General features: G+C 36.2%; 2 protein-coding genes across 2 annotated transcripts in view; one reads left to right on the top strand and one right to left on the bottom strand.

Moving 5' to 3' along the window:
• The window catches only part of LOC113392148 (zinc finger protein 175-like), a 479,450-nt gene that overhangs the window by 289,305 nt on the left and 162,794 nt on the right, over positions 1–27,351 (bottom strand). The gene's annotated exons all lie outside the window — the stretch shown is intronic.
• The window catches only part of LOC113392151 (uncharacterized protein), a 118,988-nt gene that overhangs the window by 86,458 nt on the left and 5,179 nt on the right, over positions 1–27,351 (top strand). Inside the window, exons 3-7 of the mRNA XM_064220042.1 lie at positions 13,926–14,013; positions 17,164–17,239; positions 20,435–20,537; positions 24,996–25,176; positions 25,696–25,825. Coding sequence (XP_064076112.1) covers positions 13,926–14,013; positions 17,164–17,239; positions 20,435–20,537; positions 24,996–25,176; positions 25,696–25,825 — 578 coding nt within the window. The remainder of the gene's footprint in view (positions 1–13,925; positions 14,014–17,163; positions 17,240–20,434; positions 20,538–24,995; positions 25,177–25,695; positions 25,826–27,351) is intronic.

The following is a 27,351-nucleotide window of genomic DNA, read 5'->3' as shown; positions in this document are numbered from 1 at the left end:
GTCAACTCTTTCGTCCAAGCTTACAAAATTTCCCATAAAGTAAATAAAACAATACAAGTTATTACTTGAATAACTTCAAATTTAAAGGCTCGACCTTAATCCCGGCCTTATTAATATTCTAACAAACCGGACCCCGGGAATGGTTTTTGTGACTGCTAAATTCTTTTAAATTTTTAATCTTTCGGTCGATAGATGGCGTTGTGTGTCCTTTTAATTGCGCTGTCAACTTCCTTTTTTTCCTCGTACGTTGTAAGAATTTACAAATTATACGTCTTTGCCTTATTTTCTACACGGCGTAGCTTAAGCCGTTTTATGAATTAAAGTACTTTAAATCCTTACTCTACCTAATATACAATTTTATCACTGATGTTTTGGTCAATAGATGGCTCTACATGTCTTTTAAATCGCTCTGTTGTCGTTCTTTTTTTTAAATATGTTAAGTTATAGTACAATTTGACAAATTCTGCCGCCCGGTTATACTGCAGAGGTCACTATGGCCAATAGCAACTGTCAATTTGAAAAAAAAAGAACAAATTCTTTTTAAGCCCATCAACTACGTTCGGAACCGAAGTGTGATCTTACATCCTCAGGTTGGACGTCACTCGAGCCCGAGAAGTCTCGAATTTCAAGGCGGAGTCTAGTACTCGTCCCCACGCCCGGTGACGCTGTAAAGGTCAATAAAGTCAACAGCATAATACAGACAAAAAAAATCACAATTTTTTTGTAATCAACCTTATATAAAATATTATCACTGATATTTCGAATAATAGTGCTCTACGTGTGCTTTAAATCACGCTATCGTCTGGTGTTTTTGATTGATTAAATTGTACGCAGATTATTGTTCAGTTCACGATATGACACGGCAACGTGGAGTAACTCAAAAACTAGAAATGACTGCAACATTGGACAACATCATCAACTCTGATCCCAATGTAAATAGCTAAAGCACTTGTGTTATGGAAAGTCCGAAGTAACGACGGTACTACAAACACCCGGACCCAAGACAACATAGAAAACTAATGAACTTTTTCTACATCGACTCGGCCGGGAATCGGAGTGGCGTACACATGAAAACCGGTGTACAGACTACTCGACCACGGAGGTCATCAATATCATGTATGAGATACACGCACGCCCTGCATCACCCTTCATTCGTGTGCAATAAGATTTTATTTACTACCTGATCGTAGTGTCAACCTTTTATGAGGAATTCAGTTACATATAATGTTTATATGTAGTCAGTATATGCACACAACATAGAGATAAAAAAGTGACGGCGAAGATGTCCGATAATGTGACACACACACACAACACACACACACACACACACACACACACACACACACACACACACACACACAATTTCACAAACATACAGTTTATGAACAGTACCTTTACCTATCACAAATTGTTTAACTTTTATAAATAACTAGTAAAGTAAATAAAATCTTCATATTGTAACTGCTTTTCGAATTCATGTTATAATAGTGTAATCCTTTTTGGTCATAATTTTTGCATTATATTGTTAAATTTTATAAGATATTGTAACACTGTTGGATTGCCAAATGAAACAATAAACAATAAACAATAATCCACAACAGCGCGATTTTTAAGACACATTCTGCCTCGCACAACCACTCTGTGGAACCAGCTTTCGCCTGTGGTTTTTCCGAACCGATACGACCTGGGAACCTTCAGGAAAAGAGCGTATTCATTCCTTAAAAGCCGACAACGCATCTGAAAGCCCCCCGGTGTTGCAGATGTCCACGGCGGTAGTCACTTTCCATCAGATGAGCCTCCTGCTCGTTTGCCCACTATCACGATCAAGAGAGAACGTCATCGCGTTATCTGTCACGGCGTTTCGCATGATAGTAGATACTCCTATGACGACTGGGTACCTACCCAGACGACTCGCTTGTACAAAGCCCAACCAATGAATACATTTTTCACACAATGAATTTCGACACGATTTTCGCAATTATTCATTACCGTCGAATGATTTTATTATTCAGAAAATCGAGGAGATGAAATCTCTTTTTTTTCGCGCTACGAAATCGGGACGCTTAAAACATATACGTATGTATAAATCACGAGGGAAATTTTAAACTACAATTGACAATTTTGTCGGAAACAGTCAACCCGCCTATCCATTGGGACCTGTATCGTAATTTGAACATTTTATTGAATTCAATCAATGTGTATTTTACACTGATGATCCCAATTTCATCGGCAGCGATATGTATGGGTTTTATTATTATTTAAAATATTTAGGCAGACTAGCAAATAGGTCACCTGACTGTTACTGGACTCTAATGCCCATAGACATTGGCTCTGTGGGTAAAATTCTTACATCACCAGTTCGCCACTAAAATTGGAAACTAAGATATGGTATATCTTTCGAAGGGCAGTACATCAATACTTCATATTGCTGTTTTGCGGTAGAATACGTAACGACTGGCAGGTATCGCAGAGAGCGTAACACGGGCTACCCAACTGTCATGTATTAAGTCAATAAAATATGCCACTTGTATTAAACGATACAGATAAAAGTAGGGCTAGACTTAAGCCTATTAGGGCTTTGTGCAAGCCGATCTGGGTAGGTGTGGCCCACTCATCAGATATTCTACCGCCAAGCAGAAATACTTAGTACTGTTGCGTTCTAGTTTGAATTATAAGTGATCTGTTTTAAATACTACCATCTCCCTGCTTCGGATATAACTTTGGTATATATATCATATTTAAATAACTTAACGTAAACCAAGAACGACGAGTACATAAATGACATTTTCTTTAAAAATTGCAAACATTTCCCATTTTGTAAACCTAATATATCACACTTTTTGACCCGAGATGACTGTTTGTTTAAAACGCGTCCATATTAACGGATGATTGCGGCTTCAAAACTTCACACCCAAGCAAACACCGCTTGTCAATAAATTTCCATGTGTTTAATTTGTGTTTACATTTCATCTCATGCTTGGCGAACGAAAACATCGTGAGGAAACCTGCATGTGTCAAAATTCAATGAAATTCTGTTACATGTGTAACGAACCAATAGCGATCAAGCCTTAACCGAGAGAGTGATTAGAACGTAGGCGTATTTCAGTTTTAAAACTTAAACTTGATTAAATTTTTCCCTTAAAATATCCGCAAAATTATATTTAAGAAAATAGTACCTTATCCCGGGAAGGCTGTACTAAACTCAAAAGCCTTATGATTTTTTGCTTGAAAATCCTGCGCTCTAAGCACAATTATACTTTCAGAATTCCGGTTAGTAATCTTTGTACTGCAATAGGTATGCTTGAACCAAGGCGCCTTTTATGCGATTTTAGAGACGTCCTAACTTACTGTGGACTCGTTTTAAATTAATGGTTCCTTTGGTGCTGGACTTATAATTTTTAATTTTATTTAATACTAGCTGTGCCCGCGACTTCGTGCGCGTTGTTTGAATTTAAGTTATTTGGATATTGTAGCGTGATTTTATTTTTATTCTACATATAATTCTAAAATAAAAGTAACCTATTTCCTTATTAAATCCGCTATCTGCCAGTTAAAGTCCCGTCGAAATCGGTTCAGCCGTTCCAGAGATTAGCCGGAACAGACAGACAGACAGACAAAAATAGTAAAAAATATTATTTCGGTATATGTACCGTGTATACATACATATGCATTAGTAAAACGCGGTTATTTTAATGTTACAAACAGACACTCAATTTTATTACATGTATAGACTAGCTGTGCACGCGCCTTCGTAAGCGTTTAAACAACAAAACGCGAACGAAGTCGTGGCCCCAGTTAGTTCTTAAATAAAAGTGGGCTAAGTTACTCCTTATTGCATCAACTATCTGCCAGTGAGTCCCGTCAAAATCAGTCCATCCGTTCCAGAGATTAGCCGGAACAAACAGACGGACATCTGTATCGTGTATACATACATATGCATTTAGTAAAAAGCAATTATTTTAATGTTACAAACAGACACTCAACTCTAATTTTATTTTATGTGTAGATAGATAGACAGACTGGCAAATGGACCTGAATTTTGACCTCCTGCTGACCACCTATAGACATTTGCATTATTAGAAATATTATCCACTCCTTACATGAATAGTCGTGGTCGTACAGTTCAATGTAAACTGGCAACTTTCTTGAGCTTTTTGCAAGCCCGTCTGGGTAGGTACCACCCACCCATCAGATATTCTACCGCCAAACAACAGTACTCAATATTGTTGTGTTCCGGTTTGGAGCGTGAGTGAACCAAACTACAGGCACAAGGGACATAAAATCTTAGTTCCCAAGGTTGATGGCGCATAGGCGATGTAAGGAATGGTTAATATTTCTTACAGCGTCCTTGTCTATGGGCGGTGGTGACCACTTACCATCAGGTGGCTCATATGCTCGTCCGCCAAGCTATGCTATAAAAATCAGATTGTAAGACTCTCTGGCAATAAGATGTAAGCTCATTAAAGTTGTATCACATACAGTAACATTGATCACTTTGATAGAATCAGAGATAATCACTGCACGTACACGAAACCTAAGGATAAGCTTATAACGCCTTATAAAGTTTGCGATTGGGCAAAGTCAATAAATTCTTCTTAGGGTAAGTTATTTGTTTCTATAGTAAAAATCCTCAGATATTTTTAACTTTGCCGATTGGTATATTCAAAACATTTGTAAAAAAATACATTACGGACACAGAACAAGATTATGTAGATGATAAAAAGCGTGGAGCTAATACTTGTTGACTTTCGTGCCGGATATATTACTTTAACATATAATAATATATGTTATTATAGATAGCTGTATATTTACTTTTACAGTGTTTCAGCGATTAAGTGATTGGCCATCCAGAATCAAATCTCAAAACTATGCGATTACAATCAAAGTATTTAGTTATCTGACGCTGTAACATATATATATATGACGGGCCACTATGTTTTGAGAGTGTCAAGAAACGAAAAAAAGTAATAATGACATGTTTGACAGTAAAATTGGATATAGTGCGGTTGGACGTTTCTTCACTCTGACGCAACTTCAGGCTCTTTCGTGTAATGCATTTGCATTTGTCGTAAGCAAGACGTGCCTGGTGGAGCGTCGTTACTTTATTATAATATCAAAAGTGCTGATTGTATTACTGTTATACTGTAAAACCTTCAAACACGTGGTTTTAATTCTCCTCGCACGCCTACCCACGATCGCTCGGCAGCCACAGATGGATACAGAAAATAATGATAATGGCAATGTATTATACACCAACCCGCATTGGAGCAGCTTAGTGGAATATGCTCCATACCTTCTCCTCAACGGGAGAGGAGGCCTTAGCCCAGCAGTGGGAAATTTACAGGCTGATTATGTTATGTTTATGTTATGCAATGTATATATATATATCATCATCCTCATCATCCTCCTGCCCTTATCTCAATTTACTTGGGCGCGGCATGACTTCCATACTTCCCTATCTGACGTCATATCACAAGTAACATTCTTTCCAGCCATATCATCTTTCTCACAGTCCATATTCTCATTGGTCGTCCCCTTCCTCACAATATGTTCCTCATATATATGTAAATTTAGTATATAGAGAGCTTGCCGTTCTTCTCGACTAACGTGGCCCACGCAGTCGTAATTTTTTTTTAATTTACAACGTGTTCGAATTCTTTCGTCTGGCTTTCAAACTACGAACACGCATCTCAATACGCATAAATATCTCACCATTTAAGACGATTCTGTTAAATGAAATGTAAAAGCTAACGTTATTAAATATATTTTAATTTTAAACAGATATAATATATATATAGATTAAGGGTTTAAAGATACACTTGTATATTTATGTCTCGTTAGCGCCTCGTCAACCCTATGTAAATTTGTATTCATAATTTATTCGCACGACAGCCTCTTCAAGATTTGACCCAAAAACACGCTTTGTTTGTGTGACGTCAGCTCGCTATGAATTTGCGGACGATATTTAATCAACGAGACTACCGTCGTGATGTTGCTCGTATTGACTCACTCACAATTACGGTGGTATCAATATATTAGTGTGTCGATTATGGTGAGTGAGCTAACGTAAATTACAAAAATCAAGTTTTCTAACATTTGCATAGAGTTCTTTATTTATTTTTTATTGCAAACTAGCGTCCCGCCCCGTCTTCGCAATGCTGATACTAAATATACCTACTACGGAATGTCTCTAAAATGATCAGTGTTTCTCTACTATATTGTGCATGTATTATACATATAAACCTTCCTCTTGAATCAATCTATCTATTAAAAAAACCGCATCAAAATCCGTTGTGTAATTTTAAAGATCTAAGCATACACAGAGACAGACAGCGGTAAGCGACTTTGTTTTATACTGTGTAATGATAATGAATAGTTCTTAGGATCTGCATATGGGCCATTTGGTTGTAAGTGGTCATCATCACCCATAGACATTGGCGCCGTAAGAAATTGAAACCATTCCTTATTTCCCCAATGCGCCACTAACCTTTGAAACTAAGATGTTATGTTCCTCGTGCCTGTAATGTTACTGCAGTACTAAGTTTTACTGTTTTGAGGTAGAATATATGATAGTAGCCTACCCAAACGTGCTTTAATAATATAGTAATACTTTATTTCCGAGAATGTTTGTACATTTGGTGGTGTGATGCAGTGGTAGACTAACAGGGGAGCGGAAGGCGCGGCTCGCCTTGGGCCTCCGGTCTTGGCCCCCCCCCAAATCCATCCGCGTTCCACAGATCAAATCCTACAAAAGACTTCAAAAATGCGCTTATTACCTACATAATTTCATCAATATCAAAACACTACACTGTAAAGTCATCAAGAATTTTTACGCTGTACTAATATTCTTTTAACTTCGCTGAACGCGTCCAATACGCTGGTTGAGTCCCCGTTTTTGTAGCGGATACTTCCCCAGGAATCCATGAATGAATGGGGGGCCTCAGCTTTGCCGCCCCACGCCTCTGACTTAATCCGCCGCTGATGTGATGCTTAGTATTATGATTAACAATATCATTAAACTAAAACATTTGTTGCAAAAATCTTACAACCAGGTGCAAAATACCACCAAAAGGAATATGCAAAAGTGTTTATGAGAGCCTATTTGAACAACGGACAGAAATAATCACGTATGGAAACATCGTTACGCTCCCTCAAGCGACCTTTCCTCTCTTTCTTTTTAACTCTGTCTCTTTCTTTTATATATGGTTCTATTTAAACTTACTTTTGGTTATTCACACGAGATTTTGAATATTCTAATACTAGCGACCTGCCCCGGCTTTGTACGTGTGCATTGCTGATACTAAATATACTACAGAATGCCTTACAACGTACATAGTTTTTTTGTCATTATACAATACAAACCGCTATGTCCCTGCGTTTTAAATCTCTAATATCTTTGAAAATATTCATTTAAATTACACGCTGTAAGGGCCATATTGATCTATATTCAATTCATAATGTATTAAAAGTACTTAATTGGATAAGGACTAAAGCATGCAATGTAGTGCTTAAAATCGCTTCGAAAATAAACCATTATTTTTCGTAAAAAGTAAAGGATAAAAATGGTCATTGTGGGCCATCCCTAAGAGATAGGCATATACCATGGCGGATTTTTTTGAAAACCCTTTTAAGATGTACAATACTGTAGTACATTATTTTGATCAATCTCGTAGGGTTCAGCCGGCGTTCGCAATGTAAGCGCAAAAAAATGTGTTTATTTACGACATCACTTCAGAAATCTACTATATTATGCATGTTATACACATATAAACCTTCCTCTTGAATCAATCTATCTATTAAAAAAAAACCGCATCAAAGTCCATAATTTTAAAAATCTAAGCATACACGGGGACAAACAGCGGTAAGCGACCTTGTTTTATACTGAGTAATGATAATAGCACCACCGACACCATTTTGAGCAATTCTTAATTTTTCATTTCACTAACATTCCTATTTACCCCTCCAATTAAGCTTAAAGCTTTTACTAGGATTGGGGACGACAATAGCCCAAATACTTAAGGTCGAATCTAACTTTTTTACCACGGCGCTATTGACGCTTCAAGCTGAGTAGGTAGTTATTTGATTTTAACTAAAAACTAGTTTTGCTAACGGTACATAGAGCAAAAATTATTCCTGAACGAACCTCCATTGAAAGTGAAGCTACGGGGTTTTATATACAATTCTATTGATTTTTTTTTTCTATGTATCGGCCTTTGGCACACATTTCATTTTTAATAAACGAGAATAATCTGCAACTTTTGCGCAGCGTTCGTTCATGATAAAGAACCTTGATGAAATGTTTTTCCAACGCTACGTCGGACATTCGACGGTAGTTTGAACTTTTTATCAAGAACTAAGGCCCCATTCACACAGAGGTAAATCTGTTACCTCTTTACGTTTAGACCTCTGAGTCGGTTAAGATAATTTTTTTATTTTTATTTATCTAGTTTAAGTCCCGGGAAGGAAATAGGCTTCTTTTTTAATTCATCCTTCAACGGGGTACAGCGGGAGTGACAGTTCAGGTGCTATAGATAGATATGCGGGTGAAGGTTCACATAGATACTTATACAGATATATTTTAAATGGTAGCAGAAAATTATCAGCAGTATCTAGACTGAGTTTGGTTAGAATCTGAATTTAGAAATTATGTTTTGAAATAATTCAAACGCAGAACCAATGGCTTTACGTGTTTTCCGAGGCACGGAAGTGTAAACACGCCACTTTTCTTGAGGAGAAAATTCCGTCAAAGCATGTTGAGATACACATATATTCAGAGACTTGGTGTTATAACTCTGTGCTAGCCCAAGCTGTGTGTGGGTGGTACCAGGTAGGTAATAATTTCTGTTCTGCGGTAGATACCTGTAGTATAGTGAGTGTGCCCTTATATAACTACAGACATACGGAACATAACGTCCCAGATCCCAAGATCACTTTTGGTGATATATATAGAGCAACATGGTTAAACGGGTTAGAAAGAAGCCTTTACCCCCAGGGATATATACAAGCCACTTGTGTCAATGCTAAAAGGGGTTACATAAGTAACTTTAACAATGGGGTTGTAAAGGTACGATAAACTCCTAAATTATTTAAAATACAAGAAGCGTCGCGGGACATCCGGTCAGAACTAAGTCGCTTTTGCTATATATTATGTATTAAATAACAGACTTGATGAAATAAATCAACAACATTAGAGACAAAACGAATGAAATGACAAGAAACAGAACGAGATAGAAATAACAATAAGAAATAACACTAATTTAATAACCATATCATGGGGGTTTCAAATAGCCAATCCGCCATCTTGGATGTCCGCCATGTTGGATTTAAGTCACGTGACTATTTTTTTCGTATTCCTGACAGCAAACCCTTTCATTTGATATCAATATCACGGGGTGGATTTCAAACAGCCAGTCCGCCATCTTTGGGAGGCCGCCATATTGGATTTGTAATGACGTTTCTTAGCTTGTCATGTATTGTCATCAGAACTCAGAGCGTGTGCAAAGTTTCATCCTAGTCGAGGACCGGGAAGTGGGTCAAATTAAGATTGCAAGATTTTCTTACATACATATTTACAAGTGAAGCTAATATAAGCGTTTTAAAATAGAGAAAAAGAAATGGAAATATCGTCTGACAGTTCACTCTACTGTTATCCGTGTAAAAGTATTTCCTTCCAAAACCGAAACATCTAAAAACACTGTTTCAAGCCAATAACATAATACCATTTCATCCAACAGTCGGTTGAGAATCCCATCATACCCCGTCGTTAATTCGAAGTCATTACAACAAACGACGGCTAAAAGTTTACCAACAAACTTATATTCGACTATGGCTCTTATGCTACGAAAATAAGATATAAAATCGCCTGAACAGTACTATAATTAACCCTTGGCTATCATGGGGTACAGTCGGTATCCCAAAATGTTTTTATATCATAAATTTAAAAGCTAAAGGGTGTGTAAATGTACTCCGAGTTCTGACCTTCACGACGCGCCATGTTTAACTAAAATGTATACTAATATTTTAAATGCGAAAATTACTCTATCTGTATGTCTGTTACTCTTTCGATCAAAATTTCAAAATCACTGAACCGAATTTGATGTAGGAAGCTTGAATCCGAAGAAGGATACAGGATACTTTTGATGCCTAAAGCCTAACGACCAATCGGGAAAAAGACGCGCACGATAATCAATAAGTTATAATTGAAAACAGTTATCTATCTGCGACTATAAAGCCACTAATGTAAAGACCATGGCTTTACCTAAACCCTCAGACGGACACAGCTTATATTTGGGTCAATATATAGAACAGTTGAGCCGAGATGGTCCAGTGGTTAGAACACGTGCATCTTAACCGATGATTTCGGGTTCAAACCCAGGCACCACTGATTTTTCATGTGCTTAATTTGCGTTTATAATTCATCTCGTGCTCGGCGGTGAAGGAAAAACATCGTGAGGAATCCTGCATGTGTCTAATTTAAACGAAATTCTGTCACATGTGTATTCCACCAACCCGCAATTTAGCAGCGTAGTAGAATATGCTCCATACCTTCTCCTCAAAAGGAGAGGAGGCCTTAGCCCAGCAGTGGGAAATTTACAGGCTGTTAATGTAATGTAAACAATGATTTCATTTCAATTCTTAAATCCGTTAGTTTTGATGTTAGTTTGATCTAAAGACGAGCGAAGTCGCTGCTGATATTTAGTATCTTATGAACTAGGTTTCACTGGATGGCGAATGAATAGAACATTAAAAAGAACAATAAACACGAAAATGTTTATAATGTAATTCGGAGTTACTTATGCATTTATAATAATAGTAAAGATAAACATCTCTTGACAATGGGAGATCATGTTAAAATTGCAAGGTGTAATTAGACCGTTTTAATTTGTAATATTACCTAGCTTCCTGTCGCTATTTGAGTTGAACTAGTTGGTTCAGCTAGTATGTGAGATCAATTTTCAAGCTCTTTGCTTGATCTGTTTTCTGAGCGGTTTACGAAAATCAAGGATGTCACTCGATATAAAACGGTAATATAATTCACTAGTAACCTGACTGCTCCACGTCTAAATTGACAACAAAGTTCTTAATCATATTAAAATATGTAAAAACATAAATCATTTCAGAAAACAACTTAAATAATATTCTCTCCCAGTACCAATGAAACATAATCGTAGTTTGAAAGGCAAATCCAGTAACCAAACATCGATAGGTTGATTTATGTGACGCATTTTCGTTCTCTCTCCTTGCGTTGGTGCTTAGTTTGTTATGCTAGTGCTTCAGTGTAAAATAGAACTACCCACTTTAGAAAAATATGTCATTTTTGCTGCCAACTTATAAAGGAAACTGAACTATGTATATTTGGATTTCTTTGTACGTTTAATATATATGTTAAACTGTTACTTATAAGCTAAGTAAGTTCATTTAAGTGAATGTTTGTAATATTCTTTTGGAATAAACATTTTTCAAACCTTAAAGAAAATGTTACGATATCTTATACAGTCAGTTAATGAGTTGACAAAGGAGTGGAAAATAATATATGGGGGGTACCTCCACAGTATTGCACGGCTGCATGCTTGATCACAAGCGAGAGACGTCTTCGAAGCCCCATTGAAGTTACAGTGATAATTACAATCACCAGATACCGTATAGCACTCAAGAATTATGTACCTTTCTAACAGTGTTTTTTTTTGTTAGAATTGGTTCATTATTTCCGGAGGTTATCTGTGTTGTGGACATACAAATAAACAAATTTTAACTCTTTATAATATTAGTATAGAATTTATTACACAGTATTATTAACGTGAATATACTTCTTGATTTAACATTACAAAATTCATTTTGTCTGCAAAGAGTCAACCCTATAACCAAACGCTGCGTTGCGCGTGAATTAAATTGAATTCCGTCTACTAATATTATCTGAATATAACTCCATCGCTGAGCTTCTAGAAATTACGACGGCGTCAGCGTTCGAGAGACTCACGTTCACGTCACTCTATCGCTAGATGGCGCTTATCATTTTATATCTAAATCTGAATCGCGCTGTCTTGATTTTTAGACGATGTACTTAATTAAAATGGAATAATAAATTACTAAGTCACTATAAGTCTTCCAGTTACATTTAGATACCCTCTCAAAGGATCGATATATGGGAGTGCTTTGCAAAATTAAGTCTCTTCTAATTAGATTAAGTGTCATACAGGTCCCAAATGTGCTAAAACAGTTGATCGCAATCGGATCGATACATAATCGTTGTCGTATAACCGTCTTCCTATTCTACATACGCAACAATCCAGTTGCAGTTAGATCGAAATAAACGTGGTCGCATCGCAGCCGATATGTAGAATTAAGTCTTGAGAATCGGAAGCTTATCAGTCCGATATAAGTTGGAACTGGTCCTCAGTTCGGCCACAGTTGAGGAGTTCGTCCGTCATCATGCACTATGTTCAATTGAGTGGACAACAGTATCTACGCAATCCAAAGCAGCATGCTCGACCACAAGGAGGATGTCTTGTGCCTAATCATAAGACGAAAACCACAGTATTTGACAACCACCGAGTCACGTTTGACCCTAAGCGAAGAGGAGATGGATAAGGAAAAAATCCTCGAAGCCCGTACCCAGACCGGCTTTTAGGTCAAGAAGAACTCTGTACTAGACTAGCAGAATCTCCGATTATTTTGCAGTGAACAAAGTCACTTACCGCTGTCTTCAACCACCACTTGAAAGCGCCTGATTTCTAGGAAACTAGCCACAGTCTTAACTACTCGACGGGGAGCACTAGGTGTGGACAGCTTGTATATGAGTGCCAGTCACGGTCGAAGGTTTGCTCCATATCAAGGAGTACGACGGAGTGCTCTCGCTTTTTATAGGCGACTGTGAGATGGTGCAGTACCCTTGAGACTTGCAGCATGGTGGTGTGTTCGGCACGGAAAACGAACTGTTCGTCGCGTGGTTGAAAGTGGGGAGTAATATGCAGCAGAAGCAGTTTCTCGGAGACTTTCGAGGTCGACGACAGAAGGGTGACTCCCGGGATGCAATATGTTCTTCCCCTGCTTGGGGAGGAGGGTGACTCGATCGAGTTTCCACGATGATGGAAAGTGCCCGATGCGAATGATGCCATTGCCATTCCTTAACGATTGACGTGAGAATACAAAATGATATGAAAACATCCATACGATAGCGCGATGCAATGTACTACTAACGCCATCTATTATTAAATTATTCGAAATAATAAAAATAATAACTTTTAATTATTATATTACATCGTGAATAAAAATAGACATGACATTTAACATGTTCTTTCAAACTAGGTTAGTTTACTTAACAATCGCGCTAAAACAACATAAAAATCCCGATGTAACACGATCTGCACTGTTGTACAAATACATGTAGCGGAACTGCGTCGATATTTTAGCAACGTTCAGTCTGAAGCGACAGTGGCGCCGTTAGTAATACCTACAAGCCAAACGCTCGTTGAGTACAGTCAATTTAATTAGCATGTATTTAAATTATCCTTTTAAAACATTCGTTGAGCTAATTAGCACAAAACCTTAATTAATTATACACTCAGACCTTCCTCATGAATCACTCCGTCCATAGGTTAAAACCGTGTGAAAATCTTTTAGTTTCGGAGAAAATCTGGTTTAGACGGATAACAGACGCGTCGACTTTAGTAGAAAACCCTTCTGACTTAAAATAATTATTTGTGACGAACCAGGTAACATTTGATTGTCAAAATTTAATGCAAGGTTTTTATATGTTACGTTTAAAGATTTTGACTTAAAAATCGTTGACGCCTCGTGAAGGTTGCATTTCAAGGTCCTATTTGATTTCAACGTTTTTTACGTAACGATTCAAGATAAGTCTAACATTACAATGTACATCTCAAAAAATATGAAAAATGTTTAACAAGTAATATTTCTTTCCACAGAACACTACCACATCTTCGTCGGAGATTTGAGTCCGGAGATCGAGACTCAGAACCTTCGTGATGCATTTGCGCCCTTCGGAGAAATATCGTAAGTAAAAGATATATATTTTAAATAGATATGCGGCTTGACAAATTTGCCTGATGCTGTATTGTCACTACCGTCCATAGATATTGGTGATGTAAAGACTATTCACCATTTCTTACATCACCAATGCGAAACCGACCTTGGAAACTAAGATGTTAATGTCCCTTGTGCCTGTAGTCATACTGACTCATTCGCCTTTTAAACCAATACTAAGTTTTGCCGTTTGGCGCTAGAATACACGATGAGCGGGTACCTAGCCAAACGGTCTTTCAAAAAAAACTTACCACCATATAATTTAAAAAATTAAGACCTCTATGAAGTAGTAGTTATTAGATCCGTTGCTCATTGATCAAGTTAGCAAATAAATCAGCAAATTCCGAGGCTCTGGTCTCAATATATGAGCCATTAAAAAAATAGCTCGATAATTTCTCAGAAGCTCGAAGTCTGGAACTACACTCTCTCCCAAGTACTTAAACAATCACATTTTACACTAAAACCTCCTCCGAAACGCTTTGTATGTTCTAATATGTTTTATGTATATTGGCAGTATTTTTTTCAGTAAGATATATACAAAAAAATGCCTTAATTTATTAGTCCAGATATAATTCCTTCACATAAATTGAATTCCGTAAAGAAGACATACTTTTATTAATAAATGTAATTTCGTAATCTGATACAAGGGATCGTACTAAAAAAGGAATGCCAAACAATAAACAAAAGCGCATCGTTCGACAGCTGGACCGATGCCAGCTATATGCCAGCGAGATATGGTACGGGTTTAAGCGACAAAGTCGTGACATTTTCTTTTAAAATCTTCGTCTTTGAATATTGAATAAACTGGAACGTCGATATATCTTATGCTTGCGTAAAAGCTTGTCTAGATAGCAATCAACACATTAAGACATTTTATTTTATGGAGGCAGATAAACAAATGTCAGGATAATTCCTTCACCCATCACACTGGCATTTTAAGAATATAAGCCCCTCATTACACCGTTAATGCCCCATGAACTAAGAAATCCTCCAAAGCGGGAATATAATTATTTCATCCCTGTAAATGAATACAAAGGAATCAATTTGCGGGACGAACTTAAACATAAATTTACTAATAGGAGTTAATACATTATTACTATAAACATACGACTTTACACGTGATTGTTCAGAATGTTTTAATTATTATTGTTTAATACCGACAACATCGAACCACAGAGCGTTTTCAATTTTTAAAATTCAAAATTGGAAACGTAGAACACGTTCTATTGTCTCGTTCATCATTACATCTCCGATTACTTTGGGGAAAGAAGTCCCTGTTCGGGCGCCAACATTAAAACTCGACCATTATGTACTTTTAAAACTTAACAATGGCATATTGTAAGTCGCCAAGCGCTGCTAGTATCATAAAGAAGGAATCTTGGCGAGACAACACGTTTTCACGTAACGACGAGATTTATACGTTACAAGTTTATCTTGCCAAAAAATTATACACTTTATTGCAAAACTGATGATATGTTGTGGCTATTGAATGTATTTTTTTTTTGTGGTATTTTCAGTATAAGCTACTTGAAAAGGTTTAATTTTATTTTCATTATACAAATATTTAATTAATTTAATTTTCTTGGTGGTAGGGTGTACAAGCCCGTCTGGATAGGTACCACACATTCATCACATATTGTATTGCCAAACAATAATGCTTAACAGTGTAACTACAGACACGAGGGATGTAACATCTTAGTTTCAAAGGTTGATGGGGCATTGACAATATTTTATTTTTTTTATTTTCATTAGGACAACCAACGGTAGATACAATATCACATCCAAAATAAAAAATAAAAAATTACATTTCAAAATTATCAAGGCAAAAGTTCTAGTACTTACAGGTAGTCTCACCATGCATTATCATATTACACAATGTAATTATTGAAAATATGAATTAAACATAAGCATAATAATTAAATAAGAAATATAATACATTTTTTAAACTATTATATGATAATTAATATGACAATATGAGGAATGATTAATATTTCTTATAGTACTAACTGTCTACTGTCTGATAGAAATAAAAGTATTTCGGCCTAGCTCTCGTTCTCAAAGTTTCGGGAGAGTAGCATGCGATTGCGGTGTCTATTTCGTTTTGTGAAAAAATCTATTGTATTTTCAAAGATCAATAACCCCAGCAAACCAAATCCCAGAAGATCAATACAGCTCCATAACCAACCGCGTTCATCTTTATCAGCGTGCCATTCTCACGTCTCCAAAGAATTGTATCATAAAAAAGAATACAAAAATCCATTGCGTTTAATAAAACATTTGAGAAAAGAATGGTATTATGTTATGTTTTAACAATAGCAATATTTTTTTTCTGTTGTTGCTAAATATTTTGATTATATGATTACTGGTTCACCCCCTTCTCATCTGCGTGTTGATAGGGGGGTAGGGGCTAGCCTGTATCCATTTCTGTTTCTCGCAATAAATATATAAAATACATAATCAATAAATTTACTTGAGAATTTAATATACTAGCCTCCCGTCCCAGCTTCACACAGGCACAATAAGGGTCTACAAGTTTTAGGTTTAAGAATAAACATAAAAACTTTACATGCGTGTGTTATATATGTAAACCTTTATCTTGAATCTCTCTTTATTCATGGAAACCCCTATTAAAATACGTCGGGAAACGATTTTGTTTTATACTACACAGTGAAGTTAGTTATTGAGAAACTTTCTTCAAATGGAGACTTTTAAATGGCGCATTTACAGGCTTCTACTGGGTCGTTCCAACTTTTCTCCCAATTCAAATATCGATTCTCAATCAAACCGCTACTCCGCCCCCACATCAATCCTATCATTTAAGTCGTCTGTACGTTTAATAATTTTATAAAGATACACAAACATTTCACCCAAAAAATTGCCGTTACTTAACGACAAACTAAATCAATCATAAGACAACAACAAACTGACATTTCTTAATAAAATTTGTCACGTCCAAATTTAAAGCGGGTATAATATTATTTACAAAAACTTTCTCCGAAACGCAATGGGTCTTCTGGTATACGTTACACGGTTTACTAGGTGTTCAGTTAGGCGTTACATAAAAGGCTTGTATAGATATAGGTATATGATTTTTTTTTATTTATTTATGTATTGTTGCAGGGACTGCCGAGTGGTGAGGGACCCGCAGACATTAAAGTCTAAAGGCTACGGCTTCGTATCCTTCCTCAAGAAGTCGGTAAGTAATACATGTCTTTTTATGATATCCTGGTACATGAATGATAAAATTTTAAATGGTTATTCACTGAGACTAAGTTGTAATGTTTATTCCAATGAGATCGAACATGATACTCCTGCTGTAATTGAGGAGTGGGGATATCCTTGTGATACCAGACGATGATAACCATAAAATAGCAATGACAGCTAATAAATGACCCAATCCTAGACGATAAGCTCTTCTCCTTTTAAGGAGACGATTTTCGATCTTATCCAACCATGCTGCACCAATACGAGCTGGTGGAAACGTCTAGTAGATTTCTATCGACTCATGCGGGTTGCCTTGTGATATTACACCACCGAACACGAGATGAATTTTAAAACACAAACGAAACTCATGAAAATTCTCCGGTACTTGTCTGAATTTGAACCAAACATTAATTTGGCTTGTTTTTTTACCATTTTATTGTGACATCATATCAAAAACACAGGATACTAAATTTGTATCGATCAGACCAATATAAGTTGCTAACGGCCCTTCATTGACAAGAAAAGCTGATCTTAAAATGGCTGAAGAGATTTTTGTAATAATAGCTCATAGTGCTACTCACCGGTCAAGGTGGAAGTCATTGGCAGAGGCCTATGTTCAGCAGTGGACGTCTTACGGCTGATATGATGATGATGATGCTAGTGCTCTCAATCAAGTTGCCTTCACAATAATTATAAATAGTTTAAAAAACTAAAAACACGCTTTTAGCACGCATTAAAAATTACAAAAGTAAACACTTTCATTTAATACCCATATCATGGGAGTGCATTTCAAATAGCCAATCCGCCATCTTGGATGTTGGATTTAAGGCACGTGACTATTTTTTTCGTATTCCTAACAGCAAACCCTTTCATTTAATATCCATATCATGGGGGTGCATTTCAAATAACCAGTCCGCCATCTTAGGGAGGCCGCCATATTGGATTTGTAATGACGTTTCTTAGCTAGTCATGTATTGTCATCAGAACTCAGAGCGTGTGCAAAATTTCATCCTAATCGAAGACCGGGAAGTGGGTCAAATTAAGATACCAAGATTTTCTTACATACATAGTAACTATTGAAGCTGATATAAGCGTGTTAAAAAAACTAAATCAAAATCGGTACCTTTACTTTGGTACATGGCATTGATGGACAAACATACACACGCCATATTTTTGTCTCGGGCGTTAAAAAGTGTAACAATTGAAGTTCTGGTCAGTTGCGTTAGATTTCACATCCCAAACACACGAAACCTTCAATTTTAATTAATGTTTTAAAATAAAAAAGTTCTAAGAGCTCTTCTGAATGAAATGCCTACTGAAATAAAGTTTATTTTGACATCACCTTTAAACTCGTGAAATGGGGGGGAAAATGAAAATATTGAAAGTAGTTTTTACTTTGCCTCTAAATTTTTATTGGGTCAAAGAAAATACTAGATTTTCGTCGATGTGAATTTCGTTTGACGTAAACTGACATTAATATGGTTAGACGAACTGTGCTTTGACTGGTAAATCAATTCAGATTATTTTTTTTGAGTTAAATAGTACAAAACAGAGTTTAGTTAGTAAGATTAATATATTTTTATTATTATAAATCTATATAGCGACGTTTATATAATATACGCGCCTCGCACTCACTTGGGAGTAGAAAGTGGCGGTGAGGTGGGAAAATGAGGTCATAAGTGAGCGTCATGCCGTTTGCCATCACGGCATACGAGTCTTACCCCCAAGGCGCGCCAATAGATATATCGCATGGAAAAAAAATTTAAAATGTGCCCCAGTCGGGTTTTCGTTGGTAAATAAAAATTTAAAAGAAGTTTCTAGAAAATGTGACATACATACTAATAGTATGACGAACAAGCATAATCTAACTACGAATGCTATGTAACTACACAGGGCTAATAAGCCTTTTGTGGAGCAATGTTTTCACTTTTACAACGGGATCCCAGAAAACGTTAAAAATTATTTAATAAAAAAAAAGCGTTGAGCAACGTTTGGGTGTTAAATATTACAGAACTGACTTCTTACATAACACCTCAGGAATGAAACGATCCCTCCAGGCCGATGTAAATTGAAATATGAATAATTGCTTTATAAATACAATTGTTGGAAAAAAGCCCGTTGCGTTTCGTTTCATTAGCCGATTCCTCTCAAGCCTGAGGTGTTTCTTTCCGAACATATGGTAGACCTTACTAATATTATAGATGCGAAAGATTGGATATATGTTTGTAACTCAATCACGCCAAAACAGATGAACGGATCTCAATGAAATTTGGCATGAAGATAGAGTATAGTCTGAAATTGTTTATTATTATTTATCCTGGCAAAATGCATCTAACACCTGCACGCTGTATTATTGAATAAAGTTCGACTTTGACTTTCAAATCGTTTAAAGACAAAATCGATAATTACGGTGCAGCCGTCGCATGCTTCGTTTGAATTGGTTTAAGAAATGAAGGAACGAAACCGTCCTACGGTGTGTGTGTTGCCCAAAAAGTAAGGGAGACTGAAAAAACGTGAGAAATACAAACCGGTACACGTTGCTTCAACTTGTTATGATAGGCAATGTTGAAGGGAAGAAGCACGCTAGACGTAGGCAAACAAAGGAACAACTTACAGACTTTTAAAACATCCTCCTGGAGTAAAGAGATGAACTCCAGGAAACGAAGTATCTAAAATTGGCATTCAATATTATATCATATTGATTATATCGCAACAGGTGACTTTTCTCATAGTCACGTCGTAGTCATGATTAATAATGTATTTAGTTTTATTTATAAGCCGACATAGTCCACTCGTTAAAGCACATATTAATTTTCGTGTGACTTTAAACTTACGTCTAATTTTCTCATCAAAATCAAATTTGTGCTTAAGAAGGCTCTTCATCGCCATACACTTGATACAGATATGAGTATTACAGTCCATTCCACAAGTATATCCTATGGCACAAAATACTCTTGTCGCTCCTCATTGGTCAGTGCACGCAGCTAGAGATAAGCGAACATGAATCCGGCGTGTAAGACAATCCTAAAAAATGACTTGGCTAATGAAGGTCACTCGTATTGACCAATGAGGGTAAGGGCAATTTCCTTTGGGAGCTCGTTTCATGGAATGGACTTTATAATTAATTAATTGTCAGCTCAATGAATAAAAATGTCATATTAAGCAAATTTATGTTTTTTTTTTTCAGGAGGCAGAATCTGCTATCACAGCCATGAACGGCCAATGGCTCGGATCCAGATCCATTCGAACGAACTGGGCGACAAGGAAACCTCCAGCTCCTAAAAATGAACGTAAGTCTTCTTCGTGTTCTTTCCATTAATAAGAGTAAAGCCTCAACTGATCCGATACATCTAGTCTGCATATAGTCCTGAAGACACCTAGACCGGTTGATATGGGGTCTAGATGATATTTCGCCGAAATATTATCATGGGGATCAAAAAGTAAATAATACTAAGGAACTGCTTCCCACAGCTAATAACTATAAAATTGTTTGATCGCCTAGTATATGTTATTCAACATTATATATACCCAATAGAAAATATCTAGACAGCACGATTCAGAACAGTGACATTTCCAATCAACGCCATCTATTGATAGCAAATTGTAACGGAATTATAAACCTAGGCGTACCGAACATTGGGAAATAACATTATAAAATTATTTTTCGAATCCAAACGCTTATTTGAAAAGGATATCTAGATAACCTTGACCCTGCTCACAAGATTTTTTTTCCTATCTATAATTTTGAAAGGCAATATAAGTTAAAGAGAGGTTGGAAAGAGGGGGTGAGGGCCCGATTGGCCCTATGCACCGGGGCCCTTGCTCACCTAGCTACGCCACTATATTTTCTGTTATGCTTTCACAACTATGCCACTGAAACGACTTTGATGGACTCTGATATGAGGAAAGCTTAAACCCAACGGACATGGGCTACTTTTTTAAAACAACACATACGACCAACCTTAGAGGGCGAAAACTAGTTTTCAATAAAGATTACTGACGAATTTAAACCACTGTGCGAACACTATTTAAATGTTTACCATAACAAGTAACCTTTAATCTTAGTTCTGAATTTCCAACGTGATCTTTGTAAATTTATTAGAAAGTTTCTGAAGTGAGTTCAACTAGCGGTCTGTACGTCTTGAAAGCTGGCAGACTAAATTAATAAAGTAGAACTTCGCTTTGCAGTGGCAAATTTTTAATTTCTCATTCCGTTCAAAACTGAGTTGTCTCTTTGTGTTACAGTTGATTTGATATTTGAAAGAAGAAGACAGCTTTATTTAACTGATCATGCTATGTACAAGATAGCTTAATCTTTTTGACAGATGTAATTTTTTCTGATCGACATAAGCTTGCAATGACGAACATATTATTTTCTTAATTTAATTATTTTAAAAGTTGTAAAAATATTTTAAAAAATACATATAATACAAAAGTTCCTAAAGATTCAAGCGTTATCCGTAGCATTTAAATAGAAACACTGAAAATAATAGACGCTTGTACAATGTTACATCGGTCGGACGGTAGGGACGCGAATAACCGGCAGTAACTGCAACAAATATCGATTACAAAAATCCTTATTAAAGATAATTGTTAAGTTATTGTTACGAAAGGGGTCCTTCTGGTTGGGGTCTCTTTAGCTGGAATAACTCTTTTTAGAAAAATTAGTTAAAAAAAAATTGAATTCAAATTTGAATTACGCATTCCATCGTTCCATCGAATGTTATATATGTTATATTTTCTGTTTCTCATCACTAGCCCGTCTGTCAAAAAGATCAAGTTAACTTAAACAGGGTATAATGTTTCTTGATATAAAACATCCTGTTGTCACGGTGAGACCGACTCGCGTGCCGTGCCGTCAAACGTCACGACGCTCTCTCATACCGTCACGTCTCTCCGTCCCCTCTCTACGGTCTCGTGTGTGCGTGTACTTTATACTTCGTTGCTATATAACTAAACTAATATATCTAATATTATAAATGCGAATATAACTATATCTTATGAAGCTTATAATGATGTATATATGTTTCGACATATATTATATTTTTGTGTGTGTATTATTAGGATGTAGTTGTGTGTAGTTTATTATTATACTTTAGTATAAATATTCTTATATTATAATAGTTTTTATCTCTTCTGTCTGTCTATTTCTGCACTTAGCTGTTTTCGTTCGAGCTTCTATCACCAAAGGTTGTCTGTGAGAAAACGCTATAAGCTATAAGACCGCCTTTGCGCACTATTTATCTAATATTTATTAACTTTAAATTTTTAATAGGCAAAGTTAAAAATCCGAGACGGCCCAATGGTTAGAACGTGTGCATCTTAACCGATGATTTCGGGTTCAAACCCAGAATTTTCATGTACTTAATTTGTTTGTATAATACATCTCGTGTTTGGGGGTGAAGGAAAACATCGTGAAACTGTGTATTCCACCAACCCACATTGGAGCAGCGTGGTGGATTATGCTCCAAACTTTCTTCCCAACGGGAAAAGTCTTAGCCCAGCAGTGGCAAATTTACAGGCTGCTAATGTAAAGTTAAAAATAACAGTGGCATAAAATAGTTTCGAATCGATCCCTTTTTCTTAAGACCGATCTTTCCAAGGCCACCACCAATCTTCCGATTGTCATTTCCTTGTCAACCACGATTGCCGCCACAACATTAACAGCAAACTGCCAGTAACAATCAAATCGAGCACAGACCGCACTCAAGCGTTATTTTTAGGCGAAATAACGCTTGACACTTTTCTAACGCATCCATTAAGGACCCTTCGATATAAAGCTGCCTCGACGACAAATCGGATTAGTAGTTTACTTTCACTCAGTTACGAACAAAAATGGTCTGTTTATAAAATTGGTACAGTATGTAAAAAATGGCCCCTTTGACAAAGATCAGACGTCCCCCAATGACGTCTATCTCCTCGTCTAACGTGACGTAAAGCAAAAATAAATTAAAATGTAAACCGATTATTTTCCTTTTAAGAAATTATTAAGTTTAAAAAGACAATTATGAGAATAATTGACAATTATGTTCATTTCAAACAATTTGTTTTTTTTTTTTAAGAGTGGTTATTACACCCACAGAACAAATTTTGTATAAAGGAAGTTAATTTTTATGTCATATATTTCTTAAAGCGCCAATGTCTATAGTTGGTGTAGTCACTTACCATCAAATGAACCGCAAGAGCCGAGATGGTCCAGTGGTTAGAAGGCGTGCATCTTAACCGATGATTACGGGTTCAAACCCAGGCAAGCACCACTTAATTTACATGTGCTTAATTTGTATTTATAATTCATCTCGTGCTCGGCGGTGAAGGAAAACATCGTGAGGAAACGTGCATGTGTCTAATTTAACACCAACCCGCATTGGAGCAGCGTGGTGGAATATGCTCCAAAGCTTCTCCTAAAAGGGAGAGAAGTGTTAATGAGAACCATTTTCCCGTCCTGTTAGTCTACTCAAAATATTGTACCTATATTATTTAAGTGCAAACTATATATTACAAACAGATATACCAATATACATATAAAACATATCATAGACAATTTTAAAATTAAGTTAGTAACCCGCATTTCCAAAAAGTACCTTCCTTTTGACTGATTCATGAAACGCAATGGCTCCGTAGTTAGAACACATGAAGAATAATCTGAGGTTGACAGTTCAAACTTGAACAATCCATGTGTCCACCCAACATTAGACTGTCGTTGTAGAGTAAGCTTTGATGATGTCGGACATATTATAGTGCAGTCTGTGCGCCAACACAGGTACAATCTCATAATCCAATGGGATGGAAAATCCGACCGCAAAGAGTTCTGTCCGAGGTACGAAAGTGTACGCACTTCTAACTTCCAAACTCCGGTCTGTTACTGAGAATCTTTCGATAGAAAATCCAATAATATTGAACTGGGATTTGAGCTCAGGAACTTGGGATCTACGGCTTTAGCTTTCAAGCTATACACTGGAACGTTAAATTTTTGCCTTTACTTTAAACGTTTTATGAAGAACTAGCTGTTGGCATCTGTTATTGAGCATAAAACAGTAGCCCATACGATTCCTTGAATTTCAAGCTTGCTTCTCACCAAGTAACATCAAATTTGGTTCGAGTGGTTTGGCCGTATAAGACAGAGTTATTTTCGCATTTATAATATTCATATAGATAAGAAGTATTTTTGACAAAAATTGTTATAGCATATATTCAAGGTATATTATTTTACAATTGCAAGAAAATAATGAGAAACTATATATATTTAGATATTAATATCCTGTAAATATACCACTGTTGAGCTAAGGTCTTCTCACCCCTTGAGAAGGTTTGAAGCTAATTGCACCACGCCATTGCCATGCGTCTTGGTGGATCCACATATGGAAGAATGCATCATGCAAGTTTCTTCATGATATTTGCTTTCATAAGATGAATTATAAATACAAATCAAGCACATGGAATTTCAGTGACTTGTCTGGGCTTGAACCCGCAATCGTCGGTTAAGATCGCGTTTAATCACTCAGCCATCTTAGCTGAAAAACATTAGTAGGATAAAAATAGATCTACAATCGTGACATATCCCAAATTTATTTGTCCAATTATATTCAACATCCAACTTGGGTTCCAAAAGCCAACACTGGTTACCAATTGTTCTCCCAGTGGCTATGACAGGCAACAATGCGTTTATTACAATGCAAGATATTATAAATTTCCATCATTAATATTTAAGGACGAAAATTGATAGAATAATATTATTCGTTACTTTCCAGTAAACTCCAAGCCGTTGACATTCGATGAAGTTTACAACCAAAGTTCACCGACCAACTGCACGGTGTACTGCGGAGGTCTGACCACAGGCCTGACAGAGGAGCTCATGCAGAAGACTTTCCAGCCCTTCGGCACCATCCAGGAAATACGCGTGTTTAAGGATAAAGGATATGCTTTTATAAGGTAAGTTTCCTCCAAAAAAAATCTTTGATAAATAACCTTATACCCATGGTGAATGATCCTTCCATTTTGAGAGTCTTAAACTTGGTGTTACAGCTTTGGAGCCATTCAATTATTACCTAAGACGATTTAGGGGGGGAGGGGCGTCGACCATGTCTTATGTTTTCTTACAAGGGCCTGGGGAGGAGTCTCGATAGTTCTTACGTAAGATAAAAAAATAGGTAAAGTTAACATTTTTTGAAAAAGGTTCGATGTCAGGTTAACTCATCATTTATTCTACCCACAAATAGGAATACTTAGTAATGTCAACTAGTATTTTCAGACCCAAGTGACGTATAAGGTTAATAAGGCATTGATGATGTAAGAAATGTTTAATATTTCTTTACAGCGTAAAATCTTAGAGGTGGAGGTAACCACGTAAGTTCTGGTGGCCCATTTGCCTTCCTGTCTTATGATGATGTAGGACAACGTACATGTTGTCAATAGTCAGAATACGTTTATCCAATTGGATTTTCTTTACAGATTCTCAACAAAGGAGAGCGCCACCCACGCCATCGTCGCTGTCCACAATACGGATGTCAACGGGCAGCCAGTCAAGTGTTCCTGGGGCAAAGAATCCGGAGATCCAAATAATGCCCAATCTCAGGGCCAGGTATGGAAAATATATTTATATTGGCAAACGAGCAGGAGGTTCACCTGATGGAAAATGACTACCAAGTGGACATCAGCAACACCGGGCGGGTTACAGTAAAATGTGTAGGCTCTTTCCTTGAAGGAACAACCTAATATTCGTGTTAACATTTTTAACTTAGCGTTGTTGTGTTTGAAGGGTAAGTAAGTGTAAGGGTAATTACAGGCACAAGGGACATAACTTAGTTCCCAAGGTTGGTGGCGCGTTAGTTATGGGTGATGATGACATTCAAATGATCCATTTGCCTGCTTATCTTTTTCCAATACTTATTTTTTTTAATCTGTCTGAATTTGAATTCACGGTTTCCATTATAAGTCAGCCTACTAGACCAACGACCAATTTCATGATTGACAAATATTGTCATTTGTAAAACAGAAATTAAATTACTAATTTGTTTGTTGACAAAGGTCCCTATTACCCTTTTCAAACAAAGGTCCTCTAAAAAAGGTTATACATATTTGTTTTTTATTAAACATGTGATAAAACATAATAAATAAATTATATTTATTTAGGACCATATTTCCGTAATGGAAATGTGTTTTTTTTTTATTGCGTTTTTTTGGAAGAAAGATTTTGTACCTTGAACAAGTTAATTTAAAAAAAATATGTCGCGTTCTCTTTTAATCGATTTATTTGTAACTTGTACTTTCGGATAATGCAGCCGCATGTCAATACCAAAATTTGTCTTGCGAATATCCTGGATCCGAATGGTTCCTTGAGAAATCAATTTAAAGGAGTAAAAATAATGACTGTGTTTAAACACTATCAATATTAAGGACAAGCCACTATGTATGTATACTTTTACAAAAGGATAGAATGTAATTGGAAACCGTTCAAATGTAGAATTAAAACAGTTAAGAAACGTCTTTAGGCAGTGATTTACCATCAAATGTCCTTTTTGCCCGTCCGTCGAATACATAAAAAAAAATGAATATCATATATCATTAAATTCAAAATTAGATGTCAAAGTTTATTTGCCTGTAGATTAAAACTCAAGGCCGTTTCAAATAAAATACATAACACTATTAGTCGACAAACAACCCGCTGATTCTTTCAGATCTTCTCAAATCTGTACACATCTGAATCTATGATGGATTTTACAATTATTAAACAAATTTAATTTCTACATTGAATAAAGATCTTCACTTTGATAAGTCATAATTTAATTCGTGTGATATTACGAGGGATTTAAATTAGACAGATCATTCATTAAATATGCAAAGATCCATTATTTATTAACATGAAAAAGATACATTTAGCTAAGAACTGAGTATTATTTGAATAAATTAATTATTAATCACTGATTTGCGTACCGGTCTTTTTATTTTCTAATGTTTGAAATTAAATTATTAATGATACTTTTTAGTAAATTGTATATATATGCTAATATAGGTTGAACGCGTTGATCTCAGGAACTGCTCCAATTTGTAAAGTAATTGTTACGCCCAATAGGGACGGAGTATCAATGAAAATTTTTGCAAAAACGG

The sequence above is a fragment of the Vanessa tameamea genome, chromosome 31 (genome assembly GCF_037043105.1).
Source record: "Vanessa tameamea isolate UH-Manoa-2023 chromosome 31, ilVanTame1 primary haplotype, whole genome shotgun sequence".
Taxonomy (NCBI): Eukaryota; Metazoa; Arthropoda; class Insecta; order Lepidoptera; family Nymphalidae; genus Vanessa; species Vanessa tameamea.
This window is presented reverse-complemented; position numbering and strand designations above follow the sequence as displayed.